The sequence below is a fragment of the Oncorhynchus tshawytscha genome, linkage group LG04 (assembly GCF_018296145.1).
Source record: "Oncorhynchus tshawytscha isolate Ot180627B linkage group LG04, Otsh_v2.0, whole genome shotgun sequence".
Lineage (NCBI taxonomy): Eukaryota > Metazoa > Chordata > Actinopteri > Salmoniformes > Salmonidae > Oncorhynchus > Oncorhynchus tshawytscha.
In genome coordinates this window covers 21955003-21979509 of record NC_056432.1, presented here as the reverse complement: position 1 = coordinate 21979509, position 24507 = coordinate 21955003, and the positions used below count along the sequence as shown (strand labels likewise).

Sequence of the window (24507 nt, the reverse complement as noted above, 5' to 3'; positions counted from 1 at the left end):
AATTCTTATTTTCATGTCATATGCTATAATCTAGCAGTATCAGCATTCATTGATTGCAGGTCGTTGGCTTGATTATGGATGTCATACCAAAATGATGCAGAAATCTCTCTGGTGCAATATCTTGTGGAAATACAAGAAGAAAAAAAATTCAAGAAAGAATGTGGACATCTTTTTTTATGTTTTTTTATTTTCTGGAATGAATCTCAGCAAACATTTTTAAAAATTAGATGTTCTTGAAGCATCAAGCCCTCTATTATTAATTATTAATACACAACAGCCTTGTAAACCTGACAACAAGCAAACAGACATCTTAAATCAAATCAGATAAATGAACATCAAGCTACAGTATTTGAAATACCCTAGACCATCATTTTAGTCTCGAAGACCCAATGAAAACAACAAATTACAGGGCTAAACAGATGGATTGACTTTGATTGCATGGGGGGGGATTTCTGGTGGATTTCATCAGACTTAATTGATCAAAGGTGGCTTTCATGCAACAGCAATCAGGTCAGCCCTACAGATCTCAAAATGGCACACAGATCTTTAACCGCAGTGTTCAGGGCAGTCTGACAGGACGTCCTTCTCACTCACATTGTTCAGAGTTCCCTTATCTCAGACAGAGACTGAGTTCACTACATGTTCATCCAGGTATAGGCTCTTCTAGGACAGTGGAAATCATCTCTAGAGGATGGCCTTCAAGACTCATAAGACTTATCACTTCAGTTGTTGCTCAGCCCAGCCAGTCAAGATCTTCATCCTCTTCATCGCCAAACAGAGGGGCTGGGGGAGGTCGCCCCTTCAAGCTCTTAGAAAACATGGGGAAAGTATATCAAATGTGAGTTGTGTTCCGTAATCCTATGCTGACCAACCACAAAAAACATATGAGACTGTTCTGAAATGAATGAAGTAATTCAGAACAAGTTCCTGTCATAGACATTCAACAGCAGAGGAACCTGCCACTGAATTATATCTTGAAACCAGCTTTATGTTACCTGATGTACTATTCAGTAGGCCATGTAACAGACAAACTTTACTGACAAACAAGGGGAACAGAAGCAGTGTGTATAAATCTGAGAGAACTGGTGTGGCTCTACTGATCCTTCCTCACCAGCTCATCATCATCCTCCTCCTCAGTGGGTGGTGGTGGGGGTTTGGTTGGGGCTGTGCTCTGGAAAAATGTCTCCTTTCCATTTTCCTCTCCTACTCCCTCAGTCAGACTGAGAGAATAGAACACACAAGTGAGAATGGACATAGAGTAGAGCAAGGAGGGAGAGCAGGGGGGAGATAGAAGGCAGAGAGAGGTGCAGGAATTCATGCATATTAGCAAGGGACAACAGACTTATTATGAACATAGATAAGGCTCAGTTGAATGAGACTGGGTTGTGTAGTTCACTGGTCTCTCTAGAAAACTCACCTTACTTTCCCAGGACTGTCATGCAGAGGGCTTGGTGGAGGTGGGGGCTGGGTTGGAGGACCTGTGGCTTTGGGGCTAGTTATTTCCAGTTCACCCATGGGACCCTCAATAGTCACACTCACTTTCTTCACCTCTGGGGTAATTACATCACCTTCTAACTGACATTCCTGTCCCTTCTCAGAGAGCAGATTCTCCTCAGGGTTTATGTCAGTGGGTTCCGAAGCCTCGGTGGTGTTCTCTCCCAGTGGCTCGGGAGATGTTGGTCGTGGCTGGGTTGAGTGTGATTGCTGCTCTGGTTCTGTGTGGATGTCTGATGCTAGCTCCACCTTAGTCGGCTTCTCGGTCTCTGGTTCTGCCTCCAGACGAGGCCTCTCCTGCACATCTCTGGGGTCTCCCTCCCTCTGCCCAACGGCCTCACTAGGCTGCTCTGACTCTACCCTCTGCTCCTCCTCTTCCTCTCCATTCACATGGACATCCTGCGGTGGTCTCTCCTCTCGAAGCTTCACATCACTGACCTCCACCACCTCTTCCTCTTCACTCCGTTGGGACAAAGGTCTCTCAGTAACGTTGAGCAGTTGCAATGTAACACTCTGATGGGTCAAACACCAACATTAATTCACCCAAATCCCTTTCAGTCCATCTCCATTGTGAATAACACAGTAAGATATAACAGTCTCGATAATTGTCAAGCAGAGATGCAGTACCTTTATGGTGTTGACGATTATACTGAGCACAGCGCTGCCTGTGTAGGTCTCATGTAGGTCAAACTCTCCTCTCAGAGAGTGGAACACTCCGTTCATCACACGCTTCACCTGTCAGGGCACACAGGGCTAGGGTCAAACCATGAAGTACAGGTAAGACAGACACTCAGCTGTGAAACATGTCCGTGTCCCTCTCACCTCCCCTGCAGTGTCCTCTTGGCCCATTTGCTCTGCCAGCCTCCTTTCCAGCTCAGCCACTCGCCCCTCAAGCTTCTGTTTCATAGCTGATGACTGCTCCTCCAGGCCTGAATACTGAAAGAGAGGAGAACGAGAGAAAAGGAGAGAGAATGTGGGTGTGTGAGAAAGAGGACTTCATTATGATATGGAGAGAGTTAGCTGCTAATGCTAGACTAACATGTAAACACATCCGTACCTTTTCTTGTAGGACCTGCAGCTTCTCGTCCTGTACCTGCTGCTGTAGCAGGCCCTGCTCCTCTGAGTCCCTGGACTGCTTCAGAGCTGAGAACTGTTAGAATGCGTTAGAGCCACTAAACTCTCACAGATTAAGCTACACAAGTAATTTACCAGCCTTAGAACTTGGAATTCCATTGTTGTATAACAACAGTAACAAATCCCCCTTAGCCACACAATATAAAAGTATGTATTAACTCAGGAGTCCAAAGGGGCGTCAGGAGAGAGAAAGCTTTGTATACGGTATAATATGGGTTAGGCTGTTGACCTTTTCCTGTAGCTGGGTCAGTCTCTGCTCCAGTGTGTCCCTTTGCTCTACCAGTTCGGCCATCTGACGCCCCTGCTGCTCCTTGGCTGAGGCCAACGCCTGCTCACACTTCCCCTTCCACTCCTCCTCCAGCTCCGCTTGCAGCTGGGCTAGCTGGAACACACACGCACAGTCAGCCGCGCACGCACAATTACTCTTCACCCTCTCCCCATAGACATATTATTATACCCTGTACAGTACCTGTTCTGAGGCCGCCTGGCCAGTGCTGGTCCTGGCCTTGCGGAGCTGTGTCTTTAGACTGTCCATGTCCTGCTGGCTGCTCCTCCTCAGCTCCTCCATCTCCTCATCACACCGCTGCCTCTCCACCTGCCACTTCCTCTTCCTGTCTGACAGCGTCTAAGAGAAGAAAGATCAAGCTACCCTTAGACACCGATCTAATTTCAGTTTTAGGTCCTTTTCCCACGCTATTGGTGAAGGTTATGGTATAGGAGTGAAGAGAACTGAGATCTGTAAGCTGATCCTAGATCTGTGCCTTTGGGCAATTTCTAGCAGAGATGTAAGCGTTAGAGGCTAAATCTAAAAGTTACGTTTTAATCTCACGTGCACAAGTACATGGTTACGATTTCTGGGCCTTTCTTTCACACTGCCTGATATAGAGGTCCTGGATGGCAGGGAGCTCAGCCCCAGTAATGTACTGGGCTGTCCCCACCACCCTCTATAGCGCCAGGCAATTGAGTGCAGTGCTGTTGCATACCAAGCAGTGATACAGCCAGTCAAGATGCTCTCAAGGGTGCAGCTGTAGAACCTTTGAGAATTTGAGGGCCCATGCCAAACCTTTTCAACCTCCCGAGGGGGAAGAGGCACTGTGCGCGTGGACCATTTTAAGTCCTTAGTGATTTGGACAGAGGAAATTGAAGCTCTAGACCTGCTCCACTACAGCCCCGTCGATGTGGATGAGGGTATGCCTGCCATCCCATTTCCTGTAGTCCACAATCAGCTCCTTGGTCTTACTGACATTGAGGGAGAGGTTGTTGTCCGGGCACCACAGTGCCAGGTCACTGATCTCCTCCCTGTAGGTCGCCAGTGACCTACCACCGTTGGGTCATCAGAAAATGGAGTGTGGAGTGCAATTGAGACTCCGTCGTCTATGCATCTGTTGAGGCGGTATGCAAGTTGGAGTGTGTCTAGGATAATGGAGTTGATGTGTGCCATAACCTGCCTTTCCAAGCACTTCATGATGACAGATGTGAGCACTACAGGGTGGTAGTCAGTGGCATAAAGCCTTAGAGTTCTTGGGAACAGGAATGATGGTGGTCATCTTAAAACATTACAGACTGGGAGAAGGAGAGGTTGGAAATTACCGTGAAGATGCCTGCCAACTGATCTGCGCACCTTCTGAGAACACGCCCTGGAATACCATCACGCCCAGCGCCCTTGCGAGAAAACAGCCCACAGACACTGTGCCATACTCACTCGTTCCAGACTTTCTTTGTCAATCTTCAGGTCCTGCAACTCCTCCTCCATGTTGTTTACTCTGAGCTCCATCTCTTTGCGTTTCTGCTTCTCTGTACGGTACTGGGCCTGGCCTCGCTCTGACGTCTCCTTTAGCTCTACTCACACCAACAAACACACTCTCACTGACACCTTTCTAACCAATTTAAAAGAAAAACATTGTGTTTATAGCACATAATTATGTAAGAGTAGTGCAAACCTTCCAGTTGGGTTTCTAAGGAGGAGATGCGTGTGCAGTGTGTGTCACTGTCCTGCAGGGCAGAGGTCAGTTTGCTCTGCAGCTCTGCAGCCCTCTGCTGGTGAGAAGTGGCCTCCTGCTGCAGCTGGGACACCCGCGCTGTACACGTAGCCAGCTCCTCTGTCAGACGCACCTGAGCGACAGAGACAAGTACTGTTAGTCAGCGGTGTTGTCAGTCTATACAATACACAGTCCAAAGGCAGGCTGTGTCCCAATAACCTAAACTAACATATTTCCTTCATGATCACTAATCTGACTGGAAATAAATGAAGATGTTGGGAACTGTCAGTGTCCAGTCCTTTATCCAGTGGTCATGAAGGAAAGGCAACTAGGAAAGGAGGCCATCTCAGAGTTTTGGGACAGCCATAGAAAGTGCGAGCGGACATTGGTGATGGTGATTGGCTGGACGTGATGAGTGAGAGACAGAGTTAACATGGAGCCTGACAGCATGATCCTGTGGGAAGAAGATGACTGGTGAATTATGATGACTGATGAGGAGGAAAGGGCTGAAGAAAAAAAATAAAGTCAGCAAAAAGGGGGACGGGAAGGAGGATGAGTGGAGGAAGGTAGAGCGAGAGCTAACAGGCTCACCTGGCCCAAGCACAGGTCCTGAGGCCGTGCATGCTGGAAAGAGAGAGCAGTCACTACTAAAAAGGTCCTGAGAGGAACACAGCAGGACAAATAGCCAGGAGCTGCAGCAGTCATTCTGTTAGTCTAGTCCCCGGACAAAAACAACACTAATATCCCTAAAGCCATGTTAGATACAGTAATAGAGCCATTAAGTCACGTGAGAATAATGAGCCCTGACTGTGAGAGTATAAGAGAAGGTTAGTTCCTCCTTGCAGTCTGATGACAGTATATACAGAAGAAGTACGGTAGGGTGGTGGTACTGTGATCTACCTTATCCTGCTCAGCCTGCAGCACCCGGACCTGGTTGTGTTCACTGGAGGACTTCAGGGAATCATTCCTCTGCTCCATCAGCAGGTTACTCTGCTCCATGTATCTGGACAACAACAAAAGAGACAAGCCTGGCTGGACACGCAGAGAAAATCAACAGCTGTGTCTGAAATTGGTATGTGAATATGGTGCCATTTTAGATCCCCCCAATGTTAACTTCTGCATCAATGTCTGCGTCTTACCTCTGGTTCTGGTTGATGAGCTCTCCAATCTTGTGGTTCTGCTCCTCTACACGTGAGCTCTTCTCATAGACATCCTTCTTTAAAGATTCATTTTCCTGTACAGTACATATAGTGAGATACAGTGAGAGAAAAAAACATGAAGACATTTTACTAAAGTGTTATTAGGGAATTAAATCCCTAACACCCCCCCCTCCCCCAGACTATACCTGAATGATTCTTTGGATGTTGTGCATAATCATGGATGTTTCCATATTAACACTGGGCATAGCCAATGAGTGGCCTCCTTGCCTCTGAAGGTCATCAACCTGTCAAATTGATGAGAAGTGAAAAACTGATGTCATACTGGAGGTGGAAATGTCTGAAACAGAAAGAGAAATAATAATGATATTGCTGACCTTTGACGCCAACTGGTCCACTTTATCGGCCACTTTGCCGACAGCCAATCGGATCTCAGTGTTGTGCTGCCGAGCTTCAGTCATGAGGAAGGAAGTGACCTCTCCAGTGCCTCCCATGTATGGCACTGTCTGGGTGGGGTAAATCTGGCCCATTTGTTGAAGTTGAGAGGGAGCCATAGAGGACTGTGGGTAGGCATAAGGCTATGAAAAAACATAACAGACTGATTCAATGACGCAACAGAGAGTGGAGGAAGATTTGTTAGAAAGGAGGTTAGCCTTTAAGTCAGCTCTGCAGCCAATACAAAATAGCATGGAAATTAGTTTTAATGTTTGACAGTTGAACGATGAAAATGACATTCGTCATTCTCACCTGAAAGGCATGGGTGGAGCCTGGCATCACAGGCTGCGGAGCAGCAGTTGTCATAGCGACAGGCATCAAGGCAGAGGGTGGTGCCCCATGAGGGTAGGAAAGCACTGTAGGAAAAATACACATTATGTACAAACTGAGAAATTACACCCAGGGCATCAACAAACATTGACACACTGAAAATAAAGTTATAGCAAATCAGTCTAAATGAGTCTTAAAAAACTGTGATATTAGACTATTTATTGGCCAGCTAAACATGGAGAGTGATGACTCCAGCAGAGGTTGTGGGAGAGCTCACCTTGCACTGGAGCTTGGGGGGCAGGGGAGATCTGCACAGGAGAGGGAGCAGCAGGACGCTCCTTCAGTCTGGACACACTGGGGTCCTGAAGGAAGACACTGGTTATATCTAGCATCATTATATCAGCTCATATTCTGTAGGTGCAGCGATGTGAAAATACAATCCCTTGGACCCTCCATCTCACCTCCATCTCAGAGTCACTGGAGTCTGGCTGAGAGGAGGGCCCTGCCATGAAGGGCAACATGGGCTGGCCCATCTTGGCCATGCGAGAGATCAGCTTGGCTTTGGTGGCATCTGGATTCTGGAGCCATGGGAAGATTAAGGAGTAGGTTATACCTCATCAGCCTGATAGGGCTTGGGTTACAAACAAGTCAGCTTTGAACATTTTATATTAAAGTCTAATGTTACTCAGAACAGAAAGCACTCACTGTCAACTGTTCACTGATGGAATTCGACTTTGCCCGAAGTAGTGGTTCCCTGAAAACGAGAGGGTGAAAACAATGAAAGAAGGACAAAGACAAGAAATGAGCTGGGAGAGATGGTTATGAGTGTTCAGGAAAGCCTGTGCTCTTACCCTGGTCTCCCGGGGCTTGTAGAAGGGGGCTGAGCGGGCCCTGCTGGGAGGTCCGGGCCCAAGTTCTCCATACTGGGGGCAGGTGAGGGGGCAGCAGAGTCCCGAGACCCAGCACTGGCACGGTCAGACACACTGTCCTTTGCCAACTTCAACTGAGGACACAATAGAAGAGCATGAGGAGACAAAGAAACTCATCAAATGTGACTTTTGGCTTAATGTTATCGGACAGTCCCATTTGAGAGATGCTGGACGTCCTACCCGTCGTAGCTCTGCCTCAAAGACAAGTGTGCAGTCTGCTGGGACACAGTTGGCCACTCCTTGGGAGCCGTCTCCCAGACTGGGGGGTATCACCACGAGACGCCGGCCTGACTTCCTCATACCCAGCATGCCCTCCTCCCAGCCCTGGCAATTAGAAAGGAGAGCGAGGAAGCTGTAAGTTCCACATGTCCCTACTATTCTTCTTGAGAACAGAAGCTGCGCCTATACAACCCAAATGACTCACCCATAGGACATCAATGACTCACCTTCATCACTTTTCCAGCGCCAAGTTTCAGTCGTAGTAGCTTGTCTTTGTTCAGGTTGGAGTCAAAAACCTGAAACAATAGTTGAATATTACAAGACCACTGCTGTACCACTACATCCCAGGGCAAAGAGGACACACAGCAATGTGCAAAGCACTGGTCTCTAATGGCACAATAAACACAGCGATATCTTACCTGTCCGATGGCATGGTTTTGCAGGAGCCATCCTGTGTATGCCACCTCCAGGGAGTCTCCATTCTCAACACCCTGCCCCTCCCCTAGTGTCAGGTCCTGCACCACCACCATATCTAAGGAGGGGGCGCTGTTCACTTTTGCCAAACACACCTAAATCAAAGACAAGTTGCCAATTCAATCACTTTTATATCAGTATTAAATTAATCAAACTCAGAGTCCATCTGCTGTCCTTCACCTCTTTACAAAAGTCCACGGCAGCTTTGTCTGTGTCAAACATCAGGGACCAGTTCTGACGCTGGTCGTCATAAAAAGTGCAGTAGTTGCTGGGCTGAACCTGCAGAAGACAATGGGAAAGAGTAAGAGCTGAGATTCTTTAAGTGAAGCCAACTGGCTCGCTCCTCACTTGCTCAGATTCTCCTGACACAAACTCACCGTGAAGACAAACCCAACATGAATCGTGGCCGCAGTCACTTGTTTCTGTTGACTGGCGTACAGCAAGAGTTTGTACTACGAAAAAACAGACAGGGAACTTTTACGTCATTGTTAGCAAACGTGCATGATGATGAGCATGTTCAAAGAGACAGAAATCATTAACCTTTATTCACATTTTAAAAAATAAAAGCACATCTCTGCTCACACCTCTTTGGTTGTGTGGTTACCCAGGACTGCAGCTCCAAGCTTTCCTTGTTTCTGATACTGTCCATTAAGACTAAACAAAAAGATGCACCATCGATTATGGAGTAAGTCATGAACTCAAAACAAATGAATGGGTCTCATCACAGGACCAACAGGGCGGCATTTCAAGTCATTTGTACAGTTTAAAGATACTCACTATTTGAAAGCATGGATAGCTGTAGCCAATAATACTGCAGGAGCACCAGGAGGGCCAGTGGGTTTCTGGGCAGGAGGTCCTGGAAATTTAAACATGCTCTATTGTCAGTAAATACATCTCAGTTTCACCTGATCATGTTAACCTAACTTTGGTCATATTTCCTTCCATTGCTAAAATTGTTTTTACCTGGATTCAAGGTCTTCCTAGGCTGTTTAGGGGCTGTATATTGGAAGGATTCATTCCCCTGACTAGGAGCTTGGTCCAGTCCAAAAAGTGATGCCAGCTTTGCCCTGAAATAACACAGCAGGGATCATCAACTATATTCAGCCGCAAGCTGATCTTTTTCTTGGGCAGATGGTCTAGGAGGCGGAACATACAGTGCATTCAGACCCCTTCACTTTTTCCACATTTTTTTACATTACAACCTTATCCTAAAATGTATAAAAATAGATGTTCCTCAATTTACACAGAATACAGTGTAATGACAAAGCGAACAGGTTTAGAAATGCATTTGCATTTGTATAAAAAAATATATATAATTTATTTCGTTTTTTAAAATGTATTTACAAACATATTCACACCCTTTGCTAAGAGACTCGAAATTGAACTCAGGTGCATCCTGTTTCCATTGATCATCCTTAAGAATTTTCTACAGCTTGGAGTCCACCTGTGGTAAACTCAATTGATTGGACATGATTTGGAAAGACACACATCTATATAAGTTGACAGTGCATGTCAGAGCAAAAACCAAGCCATGAAGTAGAAGGAATTGTCTGTAGAGCTCCGAGACAGGATTGTGTCGAGGCACAGATCTGGGGAAGGATACCAAAACATTTCTACAGCATTGAAGGTCCCCAAGAACACAGTGGCCTCCATTCTTAAATGGAAGAAATTTGGAACCACCAAGACTCTTCCAACTATCTCTGCAGCACTCCACCAATCAGGCCTTTATGGTAGAGTGGCCAGACGGAAGCCACTCCTCAGTAAAAGGCACATGACAGCCTGCTTGGAGTTTTCCAAATGGCACCTAAGGAACTCCCAGACCATGAGAAAAAAGATTCTCTGGTATGGTGAAACCAAGACTGAACTCTTTGGCTTGAATGCCAAGCCTCATGTCTCGAGGAAACCAGGCACCGCTCATCACCTGGCCAATACCATCCCTACATTGAAGCATGGTGGTGGCAGCATTATACTGTGGGAATGTTTTTCAGCGGCAATGACTGGGAGACTAGTCAAGATCAAGGGGAAGTTGAACAGAGCAAAATAAAGAGAGATCCTTGATGAAAACCTGTTCACCTTCCAACAGGACAACGACCCTAAGCACACAGCCAAGACAATGCAGGAGTGGCTTCAGGACAAGTCTCTGAATGTCCTTGAGTGGCCCAGCCTGAGCTCGGACTTGAACCTGATCGAACATCTCTGGAGAGACCTGAACATAGCTGTGCAGCGACACTCCCCATCCAACTTGACAGAGCTTGAGATGATCTGCAGAGAAGAATGGGAGAAACTCCCCAAATACAGGTGTAACCAAGCTTGTAGCGTCATACCCAGAAGACTTGAGGCTGTAAACGTTGCCAAAGGTGCTTCAACAAAGTACTGAGTAAAGGGTCTGAAAATGTGATATAAATGTGATATCAGTTGTCTATAAATTTGCAAAAATGTAATTATGGGGTATTGTGTGTTGATGGATTTTGGTGGAAAACAGTTTACAGCCTTATTCTAAAATGAATAAAGTCACAAAATGTGGAACAATTGAAGGGGTCTGAATGCTTTCCACATGTACTGTAATTACAACTCATTTGTAGACTGCAAATTGACCACAAGAAGCCCAAACAGATAATAGTTGACTAAGACAATTTCTAACCTTGCTTACATTTGTATACAATCACATCTCTCTACAATGTGTGGGAATACTTTGAAACAGATTTCCAAAAGTAAAATCACTTGGACATGAGACTGCAAATCAGCTCCAACAAGTAAAAATAAAATTAACACTCAAAACTTGGGGTACCAAATTATTATTATCATTATTATTATTATTTTTTAATCACCCGCAGGCTGCGAGATGGGGAACCCGGACATAGAGCAAGTGTTATTTAGGTTATTTCTGTAAGCCCATAATCTGCAGAAGCCCTATTAGTGTACCGTAATGCGGTAGGTCTACTACGCTCTCCTAAGTCAAATTCAAAACAGATAAACACATATGTTCTATAGAGACAAAAAAAAAAACAGCTCATTGGATAAAAAGTAAACACTATTCTGTCAATTCAGTTGTTGCCGTTTCATTGTCAACCATTTTCTTGCTTACCGTTCCTGATTTCAGCTGACAACAAATTGAAGTGAAAAATGTATTTATATTGAGCACAGAGAACAAAAGCCCCATGCCTGGTTTATACAGCCACCACACACTGTATATCAAGACCCATGCCCACACAACAGAGAAAAGCTGCTCTTATGAGCCCTTTCATCTGAAAAAGACTGAGGACTTCCAAATCCCAAAGCAACTGCATCCAACAAGTGAAAATGCTAAACTTACTTATTCATGTTAATAAGTCAAGTAACCCATTTCCACATTTAACAGTTTGTTGAATGAAAGATGACGAAAACAACCTACATTCACAGTTGTGTTTTATCACAGCAGCTCTTACTGCGATATAATAAATCGTACACACTAGAATAGCTTACATCATCAGGTATTGCACCATCATCTCTAACGATATGTTGCCATAACTGAAGCATAAATACATCACAAGAACATTTACATGCTTTCCAGCAGAAGAACCATATCACAAATTCAAACCATGACCTTCCTCAATTGCCACAGTCAGACCACAAGCGGCAAATTAATGCTTTGTTCATTATCGAGATGAAAAACATCAGGTTTCATTTTAACGTTTCCCTCCAGAGCAGGGCCATACTGACCCTTGGATCTCCCTCCAAAGGTAGTCATTATCCCTCAGAGCAGAAGACATGGTAGGCACCTTGAGGTCGGGGTCTTTGTTGCTGACGACTGGTGGTGAAGAGTAGCCCGTTTAGCCACTTGTAAGAGACAGGCATGGGCCACAGACAGGCATGGGCCACCCAACAACACACTAAGTTTCAGTGTTGCTACTCTTAGCAATGCCCTCCTCTCCTTTCCCCAATGGCTTGCTCACCAATGCAGTCACACCACCATGGCAGATTTGACACCATAATCACTGGAAGAGCTGTGGTGCTCTGGCTACGTCTGCAGTCCAGTTTGCTGAGCTGATGTGAAGGAGCAGGCAGCCCTCGCCCTACTGGTCCTAACTAGCAGCATGTGAGAGGAATTAGGAGCCACAACCCTAGCCTCCCCCTCCTCCACTGCTCCTGGCCCAGACAAGCTTTATTCCTCCAAATCATATTATCTGAGTGGACAATTGCCCCACTAACCAGGAAATGTTAGAGAGCAAAACAACATACCCTAGTTGGCAGTTAGCCTGCATTGTTCAAGTGATTGAATAGATATGAACTTCAGATGAGACATAGCAGACCTATTAATTCAGCAACTGTGGTACCAAACCTCTTGAACTGAAATCGGGCTCACAGCCAAATGGAAAAACATATTGGGGTGAAATCAAACTACACAAAACATAGGATATAGCAAATACCGTGACCTGCAACTGAACCAGTTGCATGAGACACCTACTGTATATGCAAATCCAATGCAGTACTGTCTCTGGGTGAGAGGTGGAGGACAAAGCCTGTCTCAGAACACAGGGCTCTAACTGGGGATGCGCGAAGTGTAAGGCGAGGTTACGCTTTCCTTCGATGTATATTGTGCAAGGTACTAGCTCTAGCTAGACTAGCTCAAATCCGTAAAATCATATCGTATTTGTCACATACACATGTTTAGCAGATGTTATTGCGAGTGTAGCGAAATGCTTGTGCTTCTAGTTCCGAGAGTGCAGCAATATCAACAAGTAATCTAACAATGTACCAGACTGTGTGTGAATGGGCTTGACTACCTCAAATTGTTGTAGTGAATTCAGGGGGTAGTTGGCTACAGTGTCAATCAAAATGATTTCGCAGCTAGCCATTTTCAATAGCATCGGTGCAGTTGTCGTCAGTGGGTGCAGTAACTAGCTAGCTCTGTGAAAATTATAGCCCAGCCTACTTCAATTCAGGAAGTGTCTAAAAAAGCAAACAAGCAAGATATCTTAGCTTCCATTAGCTACAAAATAAGCACAGCTTCATGTCAAAGAAAAATGGTTTAGCTAGATTGGTATTAGCCAGTTAGCCTGAAAGAAAGCAAACTCACCCTCCAGTAGGCGACAGAAAATCTCCATCCTCGTCATCAGCGGCAAACATTTTCAATGTATTTTCTTTCGTGTAGCAATAATACTTCTCAAATATTATGATTTTCTTGGGTTGATAAATATAATACTTATTGAGAAATAACAACGCTAGGACACCAACTAATCTCTCTTCCTGTTTCTTATGATCATCAGCTGACATATCACCTGATCCATGGTACTGTGAATTGTTCTGCTCCGGGGTAATGGCCTTATTGGAGGAGGTGCCAATATGGCAGCTTGAACATACCCTTTTTTTACAGAGCTCCGTACCAAACTTCAGAAAGATTGTGAAAAAAAAACAAGTTTACAGTCATTACTATTTTTATTCGCTCAATATATAAGACTTTTACTGTTACTTGAATAATAATTGGATTATTTATTTCGGCATGTCTATACAAAGTCGTGACAAAAAAAGAAAGGAAGAAGTTAGCCGTTCTATTGCTAATCAACAAGAGAGAAACGTGCTTATGGACAACTGCCATAACTACGCTTGGCCTATGGATAATATCATGCTTTCGAATGCTGAAGATGACGAATTCCCCTCTTTACCGGTTACTCCGTGCAAACCTCCACCCTCCAAAAAACCCAACATGAACTCTGACATAGTGGCCACCCTCTCCTTACTCATCAACCCCAGGTCTGACGCCATTGAGAAAAGGTTGGCACGAACACCATGGTTATCGAAGGCTTGAAAAAGACTGGAGTTTGCATGTGGTGAAATCAAGGATGTGAAAACGAGAGTGGCATAAGTTGAAAAAAGTGTGGAAAAGAATAACAATGTCTACCATAGACGTCTCACTGATCTGGAACAATGCACAAGAAGATGGAACCTGAGACTACGGCTTGCCAGATGTGGAGAATGAAGATGTGCGAGGAGAGGCATCTGCAGAGAATAACAAAGTTGGTGATACCATCGACGTTGTGCATCGCCTCGGCAAGAAGCCATAGCAAAACGATTCAAGACCAAGGGGTATCATCATCCTCTTCACTGCCAGATTCTACAGGGATGCTGTCTGGAAAGCTGCTAGGAAGAACGCCTTCCTACAGAGCCATGGTATGCGTTTCGCCGAGCATCTCAGCCCGGGGGACAGAGAAGTTGTGGTCAACGGTCAAGATAGCACGAAATGAGGGAAAGTATGCTTACTTCGTCGGAGGACGAGGCTTCATCAACGGTTCAGAAATCCATATTCCTCCCTAAAATCTCACCAGAAGGAACAGGTTGATGGTTTCAGCCATGGTATTCTCATTTTCCGTATGTTGTTTACCTAACAAGCATCGGGTGGCTATTTTTCAGGAATACTCAGGTACTTAAATTTATTAGTTTGTTCTTGTATGACCGCATGTCCTATTTGGTTTACAAACTTACGAAGAAGATTGAAAGCTGTATTTATTTTTTGTGTATACAATAACTAAGATACTGTTTTAAAGGGCATACAGGTCTGCTCTGACTTTACACGGTTATTGTTCTATTTAGTTATTAATACTAATTCTCCCCCAAAAGGTCTTAGGAACATGTATATGAAAACATTTTTTATTCACTTTTTAATGTTCAGTTTTCATATGCACATAAAATAGTAGGTACCCTTCTATTGAAATCATTCATTTGTATTTGATTTCTCAGAATAGTCTCGTCTCTCTTACTACAAGAACCCTTGGTTTGGTTTTGAACATAATTTTCAGTTGAGTTGAATTTCAAAGCCGGATAACTTCTAGCTCAAAGTTTATGCAATGAGCTATTTTCACTTTAAATTTACTTAAATGGTGCAGATCTCAGTTCCTTATCGTTTATGTTCACTGCTCCTACGTCTTTGACTCATCCTACTACAGTTTATACTTTTATATAATCTTTGTTGTTTTGTCTTTGTCTATATTATCTCTTAATGCGAGGGGCTTACGGAACAGTGTGAAGCGTAAAGCCTTCTTTTTATTTGCTAAACAATTTTGAACTGATTTTTGCTTTTTTTAAGAGTCTCACTCAATTTCGGCTGATTCCAACTTCTGGAGGTCACAGTGGGGCAACGATATTTGGCTTTCCCATGGATCTGAACGCTCTGCTGGTGTCACTACAATGAAAAATACCTTTGGTGGTAATATTCTACACTCGGAATGTGACCCCTTTGGTCACTTTATTTGTCTTGTGATCAGTTACAATGACATTACACTCATTACTGTAAACTTCTACGGGTACAACACCAAACATGATAATGATGAGTTACTTGAATCTATCGAGAAACATATATTTAATTGGTTACCTAAATTTCCCAATTTGTTATTATTGATAGGAGGGGACTTTAACATTACTATAGATAATTCAACTGACAGATGGCCCCCAGGTAGACCAACCAATCAGAATTTGGGTTTAATACTTTTTATGGAAAAGTTTGATCTTACTGATATATGGAGAGAGAGGTTTCCGGCTGACAGATCATTCACTTGGAGTAACTAAACAGGTTCAAGACAATCCAGAATAGATTTTTGGCTTATAGCCAAATGTATTGATAGTGTGTTACTACAAATATTTGTACTACTCCCCTCACAGGCCATAGGGCCATTTACATTGATATCAAAATATTTACCCCTGATATTAACCTTGGTAGAGCATCCTACTGGAAGCTAAATAGCTCATTATTAAATAATGATATAGTTCAATTTGAGGTTAAATATCTGCTCTCACACTTTTGGGAAAAGGCTTGTTGAAGAAAAATATTATTGCAAGAACTGGGAGCTCTTTAAATTTGAGGTGTCCAAATAACTTAGAAAATATGGTAGTAATCTTGCTAAGACCAGAAGAGCTGAGGAGGAAAAGGTGATCATTAAGATAACTTCCCTTTCTCAGAGGACCCCAGCCGACCTATCGGGGGAGGAGAAGATGGAATTCATTGAGTTCCAAAATAACCTGGATAATATATATATAAATTAAAAGCAGAAGGAGCCTTTATTAGATCTAGGAAAAAATGGAGGAGGGAGAACAGAATTCATCCTACTTCTTTAGACTTGAGAAATTTCACTCCAAAAATAACACTATCCAGAAGTTAAACATTGATGGTGTTATTACAGATGACCAAAAATTAATCGCTAAATACTGTAGCATTTTTTAAAGAAAATTGTATAGCTCTACGTACTGTCAGGAATCCACAGATATGTGTTTTAACTCACTGAAATGTTCACTCTATCAGTGATATAGAATCTAAACAGTGTGATGAACCCATCAAAGTTGAAGAGAATATAGAGTCTATCAAACATCTAAAGAACAATAAATCACCAGGTGTTGATGGAATTACATCAGAATTTTACAAATTATTTTCTGAAGTAGCTCCCTTCCTATTTGAAGTCATTTTTTAGAGAGTATTAAAAACAATGTTCTCCCTCCTACAATGAGTCAGGGGTTAATAACACTGATACCTAAGCCTAAAAAATAAGTGCTGTTCATCGATAACTGGCGTCCAATTTGTCTTCTTAATAATGACTATAAGATATTAGCCTTACTACTTGCAAAAATAATTAACGAAGTCCTGGTTGCAATCATTGATGAAACACAGTCTGGCTTCATGAGGAACAGACATATTTCTAACAATGTCAAACTAGTATTAGACAAATCAAATTTTATTTGTCACATACACATGATTAGCAAATGTTAATGCGAGTGTAGCGAAATGCTTGTGCTTCTAGTTCCGACAATGCAGTAATAACCAACGAGTAATCTAACCTAACAATTCCACAACTACTACCTTATACACACAAGTGTAAAGGGATAAAGAATATGTACATAAAGATATATGAATGAGTGATGGTACAGAATGGCATAGGCAAGATGCAGTAGATGGTATAGAGTACAGAAATACACATGAGATGAGTAATGTAGGGTATATAAACATAAAGTGGCATAGTTTAAAGTGGCTAGTGATACATGTATTACATAAAGATGGCAAGATGCAGCAGTTTAAATGAGTACAGTATATACATATGAGATGAGTAATGTAGGGTATGTAAACATTATATTAAGTGGCATTGTTTAAAGTGGCTAGTGATACATTTTTACATCAATTTCCATCAATTCCGATTATTAAAGTGGCTGGAGTTGAGTCGGAATGTTGGCAGCAGCCACTAAATGTTAGTGGTGGCTGTTTAACAGTCTGATGGCCTTGAGATAGAAGCTGCTCGGTCCCTGCTTTGATGCACCTGTACTGACCTCGCCTTCTGGATGATAGCGGGGTGAACAGGCAGTGGCTCGGGTGGTTGTTGTCCTTGATGATCTTTATGGCCTTCCTGTGACATCGGGTGGTGTAGGTGTCCTGGAGGGCAGGTAGTTTGCCCCCGGTGATGCGTTGTGCAGACCTCACTACCCTCTGGAGAGCCTTATGGTTGTGGGCGGAGCAGTTGCCGTACCAGTCGGTGATACAGCCCGACAGGATGCTCTCGATTGTGCATCTGTAGAAGTTTGTGAGTGCTTTTGGTAACTAGCCAAATTTCTTCAGCCTCCTGAGGTTGAAGAGGCGCTGCTGCGTCTTCTTCCCAACGCTGTCTGTGTGGGTGGACCAATTCAGTTTGTCTGTGATGTGTACGCCGAGGAACTTAAAACTTACTACCCTCTCCACTACTGTCCCGTCGATGTGGATAGGGGGGTGCTCCCTCTGCTCTTTCCTGAAGTCCACAATCATCTCCTTTGTTTTGTTGACGTTGAGTGTGAGGATATTTTCCTGACACCACACTCCAAGGGCCCTCACCTCCTCCCGGTAGGCTGTCTCGTCGTTGTTGGTAATCAAGCCTACCACTGTAGTGTCGTCCGCAAACTTGATGATTGAGTTGGAGGCGTGCATGGCCACGCAGTCTTGGGTGAACAGGGAGTACAGGAGAGGGCTCAGAACACACCCTTGTGGGGCCCCAGTGTTGAGGATCAGCTGGGTGGAGATGTTGTTACCTACCCTCACCACCTGGGGACGGCCTGTCAGGAAGTCCAGTACCCAGTTGCACAGGGCGGGGTCGAGACCCAGGGTCTAGAGCTTGATGACGAGTTTAGAGGGTACTATGGTGTTAAATGCTGAGCTGTAGTCAATGAACAGCATTCTCACATAGGTATTCCTCTTGTCCAGATGGGTTAGGGCAGTGTGATTGCGTCGTCTGTGGACCTATTGGGGCGGTAAGCAAATTGGAGTGGGTCTAGGGTGTCAGGTAGGGGACATACTTGACTACTCAGACCTAATAACTGAGGATAGCTTCATATTATTTTTAGATTTTTTTATAAAGCATTTGACACAGTAGAGCATCAGTTTCTCTTCCACTCCCTTGAGAGTCTTGGCTTTGGGGATTTTTTTCTGTAGGCCATTAAGACTCTCCATGCAAATGGTAAATTATTATAAATTATTACAAGCCAGCTGGCTGATTATACTACACTTTTTCAAATGGTAACAGCTCAATCAAATTGAAATATGGCACCTCACCTAGATTTGAGTTAAAGAGAGGAATTAGGCAAGGTTGTCCTATCTCCGTACCTGTTTTTATTAATCACCCAACTTCTTGCAAATTCTTTAAATAATAGTCCTGTAGAAGGTATTTCCACAGCTGGTAAAGAAATTATTACAAGCCAGCTGGCTGATTATACTACACTTTTTCTGAAAGACGCTAACCAAATTCCCATATCGATCAATGTGATACAATCCTTTTCCAAAGCGTCTGGTCTATATTTTAACATTAATACATGTGAACTCATAGCTGTCAAAGATTGTGTGACACCTTCATATTATGGTATTCCAGTAAAAGAAGAACTTACATATTTAGGCATAACCATTACAAAGGATCAGAAGTCTAGAGGCTTACTAAATTTAACCCTCTTATTAAAAAACCCCAGAAGAAGCTAAATCAATGGCTACAGAGGGACTTATCTTTAAAAGGTAGAGTCCTAATAACCAAGGCTGAAGGTATCTCTAGACTAACATATGGCACTCTATCTTTATATCTTGACAGTAAGAAATAAGAAGGAGATAGACCAGATGCTTTTCAACTTTCTTTGGAGAAACCGTACCTATTACATTAGGAAAACTGTTGTCATGAACACTTATGAGAATGGTGGACTGAATTTTCTGGACTTTACTACTTTAAATAATACTTTTAAGATCAATTGGATAAAATAATTCCTAAGAAGACCCACTTCTATCTGGAATTGTATTCCTCATCATGTCTTCTCAACTTTTGGTGGCCTTAACTTCATGTTGTTTTGCAATTATAATATTGACAAAATTCCAGTGAAACTTTCTGCTTTTCATCGGCAGGTTTTCTTGTCATGGTCCTTAATTTATAAACAGATTTTTTTCTCCACACAGATATTATATATGGAATAATCGGGATATATTGTATAAAAATACTTCTTTGTTTTTAGAATATTGGTTCCGAAATAATATCCTATTGGTGAGCCAACTGGTAAATGCAGAGGGTCTTTTACTCAGTTATAAGGAATTCTTATCACTTTACAAGGTCCCTGTAAGACCTAAAGATTTTGCAATTGTTTTAGATGCCATTCCCTCAGGTGTTGCTCTGTTATTCAGGAATTTGTCAAGACCTGATCCTCAGAGCCTACCTTCTATTGACCATGTTGACTCATCAGTAGGAAAGATTTGTTTATCTTTTGGTCCATTCAACAACAGAGCGATACGAGCCTTGTTTCAGCAGGATGTTGTATCTATCTATACCTTATGTCATGCCTTATTGGAATTAATTTATTGATACTATCTGTTGGAAAAAAGTTTGGATGTTGCCACACACTTGTTAACAAAATTAAGGAAGTTAAATAAATATTATCTTGCCAACCACTATATGAAGAAGTTTAAGGAAAACAAACATCAGAGATTTACTGCTTGGATTCTTTACATATGATAGAAATAAGCTGAAACATTTTTATGTAATTAATTTCATTCTTTTGGCCAAATTTCATATACACAAATGTAAATTTACAAACAAAAAAACACACTTTCTTACCCTACAAAAATAAATTGAACTGTATTTTAAGACAGTTAAATACTCTACTAACAAAAAAGCTGTTAAAATTGTAAGTGTATGTATCTCCCTTAAGGTCCTTGTCTAATTGTAATGTGATATTGTACCCCCTAGCTCAATTGTCCATTGTTTATAATCTATATATACTTGTGTTCCCTCATGTGCTTTCTGTATTGATTTGTTGTTAATAAAAAATGGCCTTATTTCCCGTTTACTACATAATGTAAATAACGCATTGCACTCTGGGATCATTAGGGGTAAATGCCATCTAATTCAAAAGGTAAACAAAGCAATTCAACATGTTTGCGCTAAGAAATCGAGTAAAAAGACGTGAAGAGAGCCACCCTTCCCAAACCATTTATAGAAGATAATGACGTCTCATACGTTGGCTACAATGTAGAGGGTTTTCGGCGTCGAAAATCGATTATAAGAAACGTTTAACTTGTTAGTAACAAGGTTAGCTTGTCGATTATACTGGTAGCGTAGCTAACTAGCGTTGTCTATCTGATTTCACCGTTGCTGACTTTACCAATGTAAGGTTGTCTTCTCACTCTACCTACCAGTTGTCCAACACAATTCAACAAATGGAGCATTAAGTGATTATGTTTTATAACCAAGTCCAATGTTATAGACTTTCAAAATAAACACAAGCCATGGTGCACATGATGCTCTTCTTCTATGGTATTGTAACGACCCTGGGTTTATAAGCGCGGATATCGACTGCCGCGGAGCATGCAACCTCAATCCTTTCTCCCGATTGGCTCATCTGTAAATGCATTAGGTAAATGAGACTTAACCATGTTGTTGAGAACTGCTACAGACCCTTTTCCAGCAGTTGACACACAGACGTCATGCACAGATGCGCTTGACTTCGCTATCGCCATCTGTGCACGTTCAACATAGCCTAGATTTACGTTTTTATTACTTCTAAACAAAATAACGTTTTGGGGGTTTCATACGGTTAAAATTATGATTGATCCTTGCTTGAACAGTCGCTAAGATTATATTTGGTTGTGATCTTTGCAAAATAACTATTTTAGATGCAGCCGTTTTTAGCTAGAATGTTATTGCTCATTGATATAGGCTGTAGCAAAAGCTAGCCAAAGAGTAATTTTACTTGTTGACTGTTTTTTTGAGTATAATACATTTGCGATGATGACACACACATTATATTAAGCAGGACATTCATACGAGCCGTAAAATCCAATTATAATCCAAAAGTAGTGTGAAATGCACTCATAAGCAACATGTAAATACAGTGGGGCAAAAAAGTATTTAGTCAGCCACCAATTGTGCAAGTTCTCCCACTTAAAAAGATGAGAGAGGCCTGTAATTTTCATCATAGGTACACTTCAACTATGACAGACAAAATGAGAGAAAAAAATCCAGAAAATCACATTGTAGGATTTTTTATGAATTTATTTGCAAATTATGGTGGAAAATAAGTATTTGGTCACCTACAAACAAGCAAGATTTCTGGCTCTCACAGACCTGTAACTTCTTCTTTAAGAGGCTCCTCTGACCTCCACTTGTTACCTGTATTAATGGCACCTGTTTGAACTAGTTATCAGTATAAAAGACACATGTCCACAACCTCAAACAGTCACACTCCAAACTCCACTATGGCCAAGACCAAAGAGCTGTCAAAGGACACCAGAAACAAAATTGTAGACCTACACCAGGCTGGGAAGACTGAATCTGCAATAGGTAAGCAGCTTGGTTTGAAGAAATCAACTGTGGGAGCAAATATTAGGAAATGGAAGATATACAAGACCACTGATAATCTCCCTCGATCTGGGGCTCCACGCAAGATCTCACCCCGTGGGGTCAAAATGATCACAAGAACGGTGAGCAAAAATCCCAGAACCACACGGGGGGACCTAGTGAATGACCTGCAGAGAGCTGGGACCAAAGAAACAAAGCCTACCATCAATAACACACTACGCCGCCAGGGACTAAAATCCTGCAGTGCCAGACGTGTCCCCCTGCTTAAGCCAGTACATGTCCAGGCCCGTCTGAAGTTTGCTAGAGAGCATTTGGATGATCCAGAAGATGATTGGGAGAAAGTCATATGGTCAGATGAAACCAAAATAGAACTTTTTGGTAAAAGCTCAACTCGTCATGTTTGGAGGACAAAGAATGCTGAGTTGCATCCAAAGAACACCATACCTACTGTGAAGCATGGGGGTGGAAACATCATGCTTTGGGGCTGTTTTTCTGCAAAGGGACCAGGACGACTGATCAGTGTAAAGGAAAGTATGAATGGGGCCATGTATCGTGAGATTTTGAGTGAAAACCTCCTTCCATCAGCAAGGGCATTGAAGATGAAACGTGGCTGGGTCTTTCAGCATGACAATGATCCCAAACACACCGCCCGGGCAACGAAGGAGTGGCTTCGTAAGAAGCATTTCAAGGTCCTGGAGTGGCCTAGCCAGTCTCCAGATCTCAACCCCATAGAAAATCTTTGGAGTGAGTTGAAAGTCCGTGTTGCCCAGCAACAGCCCCAAAACATCACTGCTCTAGAGGAGATCTGCATGGAGGAATGGGCCAAAATACCAGCAACAGTGTGTGAAAACCTTGTGAAGACTTACAGAAGACGTTTGACCTCTGTCATTGCCAACAAAGGGTATATAATAAAGTATTGAGATAAACTTTTGTTATTGACCAAATACTTATTTTCCACCATAATTTGCAAATAAATTCATAAAAAACTCCTACAATGTGATTTTCTGAGGAGCAAACCACCTCAGTCAACGGCTTCATCAATAAGTGCATCGACTACGTCATTCCCACAGTGACCGTACGTATATATTCCCACCAGAAGATATGGATTACAGGCAGCATCCGCATCGAGCTAAAGGCTAGAGCTAACTTTCAAGGAGCGGGACACTAATCCGGACGCTTATAAAAATCTCGCTATGCCCTCAGACGAACCGTCAAACAAACAAAGTGTCAATACGGGATTAAGATTGAATCCTACTACACCGGCTCTGATACTCAACGGATGTGGCAGAGCTTGACAACTATTATGGACTACAAAGGGAAACCCAGATGCGAGCTGCCCAGTTTCGCGAGCCGCCCAGTTACGCGAGCCTACCAGACTAGCAAAATGCCTTTTATGCTCGCTTCGAGGCAAGTAACACTGAAGCATGCACGAGAGCACCAGCTGTTCTGTACGACTTTGTGATAACGCTCTCGGCAGCCAATCTGAGCAAGACCTTTATACAGGTCAACATTCACAAAGCTACAGGGCCAGATGGATTACCAAGGACATGTACTCAAAGCATGCGCGGACCAACTGGAAAGTGTCTTCACTGACATTTTCAACCTCTCCCTGTCTGAGTCTGTAATACCTACATGTTTCAAGCAGACCAAAATAGTCCCTGTGCCCAAGGAAGTGAAGGTAACCTGCCTAAATGATTATCGCCCCGTATCACTCACGTCAATAGCTATGAAGTGCTTTGAAAGGCTGGTCATGTCTCACATCAACAGCATCCTGCCGGATACCCTAGACCCACTCCAATTCGCATACCGCCCCAACAGATCCACAGATAACGCAATCTCAATCGCACTCCACATTGCCCTTTCCCACCTGGACATTTAAACTCAGTTTTTTCACAATTCCTGACATTTAATCCTAGTAAAAAAAAAAAAATTTTAGGTCAGTTAGGATCACCAATTTATTTTAAGAATGTGAAATGTTAGAATAATAGTAAAGAGAATGATTTATTTCAGCTTTCATCACATTACCAGTGGGTCAGAAGTTTACATACACTCAATTAGTATTTGGGAGCATTGCCTTTCAATTGTTTAACTTGGGTCCAATGTTTTGGGTAGCCTTCCACAAGCTTCCCACAAGTTGGGTGAATTTTGGCCCATTCCTCCTGACAGATCTGGTGTAACTGAGTCAGGCATGCTCGCACATGCTTTTTCAGTTCTGCCCTGTTCTGCCTCCCCCTTTTTCCTCCAAACATAACAATGGTCATTATGGCCAAACAGTTATATTTTTGTTTCATCAGACCAGAGGACATTTCTCCAAAAAGTACGCTCTTCGTCCCCATGTGCAGTTGCAAACCGTAGTCTGGCTTTTTTATGGCGGTTTTGGAGCAGTGGCTTCTTTCTTGCTGAGCGGCCTTTCAGGTAATGTCGATATAGGACTTGTTTTACTGTGGATATAGATACTTTTGTACCTGTTTCCTCCAGCATTTTCACAAGGTCCTTTGCTATTGTTCTGGGATATATTTGCACTTTTCGCACCAAAGTACGTTCATCTCTA

At 42.9% G+C, this 24507-nt stretch overlaps 1 protein-coding gene across 3 annotated transcripts; it reads right to left on the bottom strand.

Moving 5' to 3' along the window:
• Positions 1-167: 167 nt before the first annotated feature.
• On the bottom strand, positions 168-13441 carry fkbp15b (FKBP prolyl isomerase family member 15b). 3 transcript variants are annotated; one of them, XM_024417211.2, is made up of 29 exons: positions 13208-13440; positions 9115-9218; positions 8929-9007; positions 8736-8805; positions 8529-8603; positions 8332-8430; positions 8097-8246; positions 7905-7973; positions 7639-7782; positions 7381-7532; positions 7235-7283; positions 6991-7107; positions 6807-6891; positions 6512-6615; positions 6142-6342; positions 5953-6051; positions 5747-5841; positions 5508-5610; positions 5199-5231; positions 4569-4740; positions 4331-4467; positions 3098-3253; positions 2858-3010; positions 2552-2644; positions 2317-2430; positions 2122-2229; positions 1418-2007; positions 1112-1220; positions 168-808 (listed from the first exon to the last, which is right to left on the bottom strand). In XM_024417211.2, exons 1-29 carry the CDS (start codon positions 13402-13404, stop codon positions 734-736), a joined length of 3732 nt encoding a protein of 1243 aa, XP_024272979.1. In that variant the 5' UTR covers positions 13405-13440; the 3' UTR covers positions 168-733. The 3 variants fall into 3 exon arrangements, with proteins under 3 accessions (XP_024272979.1, XP_024272981.1, XP_024272980.1); XM_024417213.2 differs by lacking the exon at positions 1112-1220 and having other exon boundaries at positions 13208-13441; XM_024417212.2 differs by lacking the exon at positions 5199-5231 and having other exon boundaries at positions 13208-13439.
• Positions 13442-24507: the final 11066 nt, after the last annotated feature.

Excerpts from the sequence above, each read along its gene's own strand:
- fkbp15b (XM_024417211.2), bottom strand. The coding sequence starts at position 13,404 with ATGTCAGCTGATGATCATAAGAAACAGGAAGAGAGATTAGTTGGTGTC. Across the intron at positions 6,892-6,990 it reads CCAGTGACTCTGAGATGGAG|GACCCCAGTGTGTCCAGACT; the intron begins GTGAGATGGAGG and ends GTCTTCCTTCAG. Across the intron at positions 809-1,111 it reads AGGAGGATGATGATGAGCTG|AGCTTGAAGGGGCGACCTCC; the intron begins GTGAGGAAGGAT and ends ATGTTTTCTAAG.